Source organism: Taudactylus pleione, unplaced genomic scaffold, assembly GCF_031769625.1.
Source record: "Taudactylus pleione unplaced genomic scaffold, aTauple2 ptg000451l, whole genome shotgun sequence".
Taxonomy (NCBI): domain Eukaryota; kingdom Metazoa; phylum Chordata; class Amphibia; order Anura; family Myobatrachidae; genus Taudactylus; species Taudactylus pleione.
Window position 1 is genome coordinate 6,902,009 of NW_028284853.1, and position 8,514 is coordinate 6,910,522.

The 8,514-nt window shown below is 46.2% G+C and overlaps 1 protein-coding gene across 5 annotated transcripts in view; it reads left to right on the forward strand.

Annotated features, from left to right (window-relative positions):
* Positions 1-8,148, forward strand: part of LOC148505546 (dynein axonemal assembly factor 8-like) — a 145,884-nt gene extending 137,736 nt beyond the window's left edge. For all 5 annotated transcript variants that reach the window (XM_088448187.1, XM_088448190.1, XM_088448192.1 and 2 more), the window contains 2 exons: positions 6,705-6,768; positions 7,095-8,148. In XM_088448187.1, coding sequence (XP_088304313.1) covers positions 6,705-6,768; positions 7,095-7,172 — 142 coding nt within the window. In that variant the 3' untranslated portion in view covers positions 7,173-8,148. The remainder of the gene's footprint in view (positions 1-6,704; positions 6,769-7,094) is intronic.
* Positions 8,149-8,514: the final 366 nt, after the last annotated feature.

Sequence of the window (8,514 nt, forward strand, 5' to 3'; positions counted from 1 at the left end):
ACCTTTTTCCTGAGAAAGTGAGAGATAACAAATGGACGTGGCTTCAATGTGCGTGGAACTGTTCATAAAGGTAAATTATTGCAAGAGTGTTATTAAAAGCATAAAATTACTTTATTCACAATTGACTAACACAATCAAATTAGCGGTGTTAAGGTAACCTTCCTTCAGGCTCGGCGGGTGTAAGCTGAGGATAATGAGGTGCGTGGAGATCATACTGACTGGAGTATAATACAGCTGGATACACACCTGACTGTGTGAGCAGTGTAACGATGCCTCGCATGCGCCGTACACACTGCACGATCCGCTGTACGATGGTGCGATGTGACGTTACATGCTGCATGTAACAGCCCTGTGTGTAGAACAGCAGATGGGGACAAAGCGATGAACGTCCATCGTGAACGACAGATCGGACGTACACCCTGGGCCTGATTCAGAGCCGCTCTGACAGAAGGGCCGGCCTTCTGTTTTTTTAGAGCGGCCTCCTTGCCGCTCGCATAGCTGTGGGTGACCACCCACAGCTATAGCGACTGGCCAGGAAGATGGTCGCGAAGGTCAAGACCTTCGCGACCATCGGGTTTGCGACGAGACCCTTGTTGTAGGGTCTCGTTGCCGCAAGCCCCAGAGAGCTTTCGGCTCTAACAGAGCCGAAAGCTCTCCCACTGACATCTCCCACTTGTGATGTCAGTAGGGCCGGCCCCAGACGGTAGGCGTTCATGGGAACGCCTCCGTATGGGCAGCCACGCCCTCGGCCCGCCCACCAAAGGGGGCGTGCTGTCACTCAACTTCGACAGCATGCCCCCTTTGGGACAAGACCCGGTTTGCCCGTCGCTATCTGGGTCTCGTGCATGCGCACAACGGAGCCGGCTCCGTCGTGCGCATGCGCACTAGGCCACCATCGACCCGCTTGCGAACGCATAGCGCTCGCGAGCGGGTCTGAATCAGGCCCACTGTACGATGTGTACAATATATCATTACGATCCGCGTTGGAGCAATATATCGTACGGTACATCATATAGTGTGTACCCAGCTTTAGCGGTGGCTGCTCGTCTGGAGCAATTTGTGTTCCAACTTGGAACTCATGCCGTTTCCTGTCTACAGAAGCCTGAATGTGACAAAAAAGGAGACCTCGGTGTGACTGCTCTGTACTTGGCAAGGAACACTCTCACAATAAGACAATTCACTTGTCAAATACAAGATTAGTGGAATACCAAGGAAATAGCCTGTGGGCCCCACTACCCTCCTGCTCTGCTTGACATGTAGGCAAGTAAGCCTAACCAAACACTGCTGCGTGTGGCATACATGGGGATAATGGAGGGAAGGAAGGTGGTTGATGGATAGATTAGTTAGATCGCTATTCATGCCTCCCCCTGTGGGTGGCACACTTTTTTGCTTGCCCCTGCTACGAGTGTGTACCTTCTCCCTTTTGTAACAGTGGTTTGGCTCTATGTAGTGCAGCACTCATATGACATACTGTGTCGGCAATTCTGAATTTCTAAAAAATAATCAATAACATTAGAACGACAAGGACCACACACACAGTCTGATTCAGTCATCTCCCAGCCAGAATTACCTGCCTTCCCAGCCCAACTGTGACTGGTCCCATTCAGATGCTGGTGAGTTTACATCAATGGTTCACAGCCCATCCACTCATGGTGACTCCATGCAGAGGGCGGGCCTACATTCCTTAGGCCCAGTTTGGGTTTTGTGGCCTCCCAGGATGATTACAGGTAATAATAAAAAGGATGTCACATCCAGATAGCTGCGTCTCACTACCTGGGGAGGAAATTAGGGAGGCTAATCCTGTGAGAGGCACATATTCCCTGGAAGTCCAATCTTGCTGCCTCCAACCATTGTGTGTGAGTCGTACACTAGGTTCTCCCATAATAGATATGAAACGTTATTGCGTTACCTAGGGTCGGACAGGCTGGCATTTATTTTGATGCCTCAGCATGTGCCACACGTGGCTGCATTTATGCTAATTTATTTACAATTTGCCCAGTTTGGTGTCACATCCCAAACATGCGCCTACTCATGAGGGTATATAAGTGCCAACTTTAAAATGCGGTGTCATTGTTCACTTATTGATGCATTGCATTATGTAAATATTGCTGTTTGTTAGCATATGAGACCATTATGTACTAAAGTTGCCGCCTTGCCGTGTCTATGGCCTGGGGTACAGTCTGGTACATATCACTGCTAAAGCCGCCGCACAATGTCACCTGTAAGTGGGACAGACTGCAGTGTTGTACTAATGACCGCTAGCACCTCCTATATTTCCACCGCTGCCCAAAAGCTTAAAGCCGCCCCGTTGGCATTGTCTCAGCATCCCAGGGCAGTGGGGGGTTAAATCATAGCCTGGGACTGAGGGGTCAGGGAGAGAGGATTTGATAGATTGACGCTGGGACAGTTCAGTTTTCCTCTGATGGATTACGCTTCCGGAAAATCCGTTTATAGGAAGCTTTTGTTATGCCGGAGATTAGGTGGTGTGTCAGGATTTCCATGACTTAAAGGCTGTCACAAAGCTGCCCATAGAAATGCCAAGAGCGCACCTTCACACACACCGTCAAGGGCACCGCAGCACATTAACCCTGTCAGCGCTGAGCCTGGAGCTCGCCCAGCCTTCTCTCACCCAGGTTGTGTTAAACCCAAGAGTGAATGAAAACATGGTGACTCTAATGAGGAAGGGGGGGTCCATTAACTCTTTCGCTGCCAGAGGGTACAAATTGCCATACAGCTATCCACTCAACCCAAGCTAGGAATAATCATCATCGGATCTTTCCCTAATGTGCTGTGTATCACCGTACCCTTATCAGCCAGACTATAAGGACCCCTTCAGTGAGCAAAGAGCCCCTCAGGCAGCAAAGGATAAATCTGAATATAATCTCCATGTATAACTAGAGGGACACATATAAAATATATGTATAATGTATGTTACGTATAGGTTTTTAATGCGGGAAGCCAGCAGGGACCAGCCTGTGTGACAGGAGACTGTGTCAGTCCCAGCGGGGTGCTGTGTTGATTTCTTCCTGGCTGTCAGAGGGGAGGGGGACAGGAGTGCCTGAGCTGCTCCCCCCCCCCCCTCCTTAGCTCTCTTAGCTCTTATCTCTGATGTTCCAGCTCTGCTATCCACAAACCCACCAGTTATAGCCAGCTGCACAGAGAAAGTAGGCCAGACAGAATTTAAAACATTCTATTGAAATAATACAAAACTGAGCGAAGGGATTTTACTTACCTCCGCTAACACCATCTTTTCCCGTGGTTATTTTCAGCACTCTTAAAAAAAAAAAGAAAATTTTTTCCTTTATTCAAAATTCTTTCACAAATGACACTTTGACAACAGTTGAGATAATTTTTCATTTTATATTTTGCTGGAGAAATACTTTATATACACAGTCGTCATCTCCAGCTATGTTTTAAGAACATTTGTTGTTGTTTTAGTATTAGGCTGCTAAATTATATACGGCTCATGCAGCCAAGCGTTGTTTAGGTCGGTGCCAGTGTACAGGGGCACAGAACTGCACATTTTTGGCCCATATTCTGTATAATACCATTCTGATTTCCTGTATAGGTGGAATATTAGGAGTAACGCAGACACTGTACGTGACGGTCATCTGCATAGGAAATTAATATTTACACTATAGAAAAAATAAGATATTGTACTTGTTAGCTAGGAGACAAAGTTTGCCCAAGTTTTATTACAATCTAACAGCAAATTAAATCTGATATTTCCTTACATTGCAAAGCTGAAGAGGACACACTACCATCAGATTGATGTATACTGTATTTAAGGAAAGTATACTGTAGTTATGTTATCAATTGTTGGCATAAATATGGGTTTATTGTGCTGTAGCCAGGGCCGCAACTAGAGGGGGGGGGCGCTAAGGGGGCATGTGCCTCGGGTGCTGGACTTGAGGGGGTGACGAGCAGAGGCTGCTAAGTTAGGGCGGCCCCAGGTAGTTGCTCGTGTAGGTTTGGGCCGCACATCGGGACTTGCAGCCGGCCGTCTGTAGCCCTGCCTTGAGAGACACAGCGCAGCCATCAATCGGCAGTGGCTGCTGGTCCGCAAGCTCTAATCGATTCGTGACTGGCGCCACATTAGAATGAGTAGCGCTGACCGATCCCCGGCATGTGGCATCTCTGTCACGTCCCGCACCGCCCGAGCTCACCCTCCACGCAGCCCCGGCAGGCAAAAGGAGGGCGCTGGCTTACTGGGAAACCTCATTTTAATGTGAGCGTCCAATTTTAATAGTGTTTCATCTGTCAGTTCTGGGGGGGCTGCTGTCACTAGAGGGCATTACGGTGGCATAATGTGTAAGGGGCATTACTGTGACACAATGTGTAGTAAGGGGTATTACTGTGACATAATGTGTACCCTTAAGGGGCATTACTGTGGCATAATGTGTTGCAAGGGGCATTACTGTGACATAATGTGTAAGGGGCATTACTGTGACATAATGTGTTGCAAGGGGAATTACTGTGACATAATGTGTTGCAAGGGGAATTACTGTGAAATAATGTGTAAGGGGCATTACTGTGGCATAATGTGTAAGGGGCATTGCTGTGGCATTACTGTGACATAATATGTAAGTGACATTACTGTGACATAATGTGTAAGGGGCATTACTGTGTCATAATGTGTAAGGGGCATTACTGTGGTATAATGTGTAAGGGGCATTGCTGTGGCATAATGTGTAAGGGGCATTACTGTGTCATAATGTGTAAGGGGCATTACTGTGGTATAATGTGTAAGGGGCATTGCTGTGGCATAATGTGTAAGGGGCATTACTGTGATATAATGTGTAAGTGGCATTACTGTGGCATAATGTGTAAGGGGCATTACTGTGACATAATGTGTAAGGGGCATTACTGTGACATAATGTGTAAGGGGCATTACTGTGTCATAATGTGTAAGGGGCATTACTGTGGTATAATATGTAAGGGGCATTACTGTGGTATAATGTGTTGTGAATGGCATTACTGTGTCACAAAACCACACATCCTTTTTGTGCTCTATGTTGTTGGGGGTTTTATTATTGTGTGGGGGGGAGCCAAATTACTGTCTTGCCCCGGGTGACAGAAATCCTAGTTTCGGCCCTGCTGTAACTGCTGTCTCTCAGACCCTTTTCACTTTTCTGAACATGTTAAGTAGCCAAATTATTACTAATTAGCGTGTAATACAGCAAGCCATGAGAACGATAGTAATACTTTTATTTTGTTTTGGACAGTTCCACTGAGCGCCACTGCGCATGCGTCAATATACATTCCCGTAGTCGCTAGCAGCAAATTTTTACTCGCAGTGTGATTGCAGTCAGGGAGCGTTTGGGGGAGGTGTCGCAACCGTTTTCGTGCCGTGTCACAGCCTGCCTCTGCGATCCCGTACACCGTAAACATGGCCCTGGCGTCTCAGTACACATGCCCATTCTGCCCAAACATAGGGTTACGCAGAAGACTTATAATCTGTGGATCTGCAAGCGATGCTGCGTCTTTGTACGCAGATGTTTGGATTTGCACAGCCGCAGGTGAGCGTCTCAGTACATTCCTCCGCACCTGCGACATTTGCATATTTTCACAGGTTTTGCAAACTCGCATCTAACCGAATTGACCCTAATGTGCTGCATAGAGGAAGTAATGAAGTGTACTACACAGAAACGATCTATGAAACCATGAAGTTGTGTACAGCATTCCTCATACTCCTGACCTAAATGGCCTTAGGAGCTACCGGGGAAGTACAGCTGTAACTAGGGGTGTGCGAGGACCCTGTGGGTGGCACTGTCACTGCTCCTCGGCACCTACATGTGGCTGGAACGGAACCCTGCAGCCTCTAGCACTACTGCAGAGCTAAGTGACACCCCAGAGGAGTTCCAGGTAGTGCTCTTCATCCCAGAGCTGGCAGCCCCACCCCCTTGGTGTGACCTCATGACGTGCCTTGTTTAGGGGGCGGGGCCTGCTCCTGGCAGCATAGAGCCCGGTTACGGCACTGCGGGAAAGCCGTGTACCAATTATTATTGGGAAATAGGTTTTTCTTTTTCATATATTAGCAGCTCCTTAGCTAAGGAGTGTTTTATTACATCTGGAATTCCACACTTATATTAGAGATGAGCGGGTTCGGTTCTACGCGGATTTACTCGGTTCTTTACGCCAAAATTATCGCAAGTTCAGATTAGTTCGGATTTATTGTATTGGCTATCCAAAACACGTGATAGCCGAAAGCCAATAAAATGCAGCTTTTGAGATCCGAGTAAATCCGAGTAAAACCGAACTCGCTCATCTCTAATTTATATTTAATTGAACTACAAGATTATTTACTGTAGATGATTCTTAACTAGTCTGCAGTGTTCTGGCAAAAAAAAAAAGCAAAAAAAATCTAATTTATATTCATATTTTTTGTAACCTATTTACTTATGAGCTGGAGATATTAGTTAATATACATACAGAAGGGATCTCACATCCTCAGCCTTGCTCCCTGCAAACGAATTTAACTAATGTTCGTTTTTAACTTTCTTACGACAGTGTTGCAGCTATTTGCAAAACAGCCCAATGGTGGTGGTGCAAATATTTTGAAAATGTTTAAACATAAGTAAATAAATGTGATTATACCTTTTAACTTTACTCTAGCTACTATTTTGTATATTGTCCCCTCTGTGTTTGTGACTTGTACTAGATGCAACTTATTATTTATCTGTTTTTGCCTCTCCTTGTTGCAGTGATAAATTGCAGAATGGACAGAACTTTGCAGAATTAGTTCTGAGTCCTCGGACCCAGGCACAAGTAAGTATAGCCAGGTCCTCGGCAGAAACTCCTGCGTGTTACGATGACATATACACAAATTACACAAACCAGACACCGGCAAGGTTGCGGAGAATGGCATTTGTATTGTTCATTTCATTTAGCAGAAGTGAATTCCGTTCTTGCCTGGGCCTTTGGGAAATGAGAGATAAGAGTCAGATGTGCGGACGCCGTGTTGTGTTTCCGATCCCGCTGAATCGTCTCATTTCTCATTACATCTATTTATTTTTTCTGTGTCTTCCTGTACATCCACCGTCTTCTATCTCTCTTTTCCACCCTCACTCCATCCATTCTGCTCCTTTCTTCAGGCCGACAAGATGATCAGCTGCTTTTTTGATTCACTGACCCCTGACAGCATTCACCAAATTGTGCCTCGGGCCTCCTGAGAAATGGAGGTACACGTCCCTGTCATCATCCCTCCAATGACGAGACTCAATGTCATCCTGATATTTTACCCAGGAGAGGTACATGAAGAGCTTAACCCATACGACTCCCGGCAGGTTTTCATACCTAGACAACGGAGGCGTATCTGGCATGGGAAGGCCTCTGCCGAAGATACCCGCGTTATCTAGAACCGGTAAGACTCAGCTGCTCATAAGTCCTCTCTAGAGACCGGCTGGACCTTCCACTTATCCTGATTGATCTGATGGCCTGAACGAACTCTTATTTAAGATAATGCTCTCCAACGCAGGCCCTGGAGTGCGGAGGCAGGCTAAGGTCTCTAAAATGCCATCGCTATAAATGTCGTTTTGGTTCCCATTCTTTGAGATGGCTCTTGGCAGTTTTGTTTAATGACTTTTACTGTAATAAAAGAGGCCAGAGGGGGTCGGGAAAACGTTTGAGTTTCCATTGTGGTTCACACGATCGCCCTTCTGTGCCGTGGAGTGTGGTAGGACCTCTTTATGGAGCCACTTGCCATGGTTGTGTTACTTGAGTTCTCAAGGTCAAAAATTTATCTGTTTATGGCCAGTTGCCCTGTTATGTACCACACTCCAGCATGATGTCCATTGTAACCAAAGTGAGAGACTGCACTAGTATACGGGAGATACGACAAGGCCGGTTGTACTCCCAGAACTATTCTTTACAAACATCTAGAAGACAGATGAAAGTGATTCCACGGATGCTGTGGGAGGTCTCCCTGGGACTAAAACCAAACATGAGTTTCCTGTAGGTTCCTATCCTGCAGCTGATCTCTTACGCAATGAGAATGAGATCATGTTGAGTTATACGGTGGAGAATACAGAGCTTCTCAGGGGTTTCTCATATATACCGAGCTCGGCAATCGCTCTCAGGGTATATAGACTGAGCTATATAAGGTCTTCTTGTTTCTCCACTACTGAAATAAAGCCACAATTCCTTTGTTTAGCCTCCTGGTGTTTCTGTAAGTGTCTGCTGAGGTACCCTGCGAGCGCCTCAGTCTGGAATTGTAAGGGTTAAATGCTTGTTTTCATGAGAGCTGCAACACCACATAATGGGCATCTTCTATCGGATACTTTCCTTTAACTCTTCCATCACCAGATCCCCAGCTTATACAACGCACCGGCCTCTTGCTTTTCAGGCTGTTTTGTCATACGAGGCTTACAGTACATGCATTGCTTCTGGCTGAAATGAATCAATTTCAAGTTTATTTTATTTTTATGTTTCTAAAAAAATTAAAATAAAGTGTTAGCCCAAGATATAATCAGCCTCTGGTCGGATAGAATATCGACAGTGTAAAGGTCCACAGTC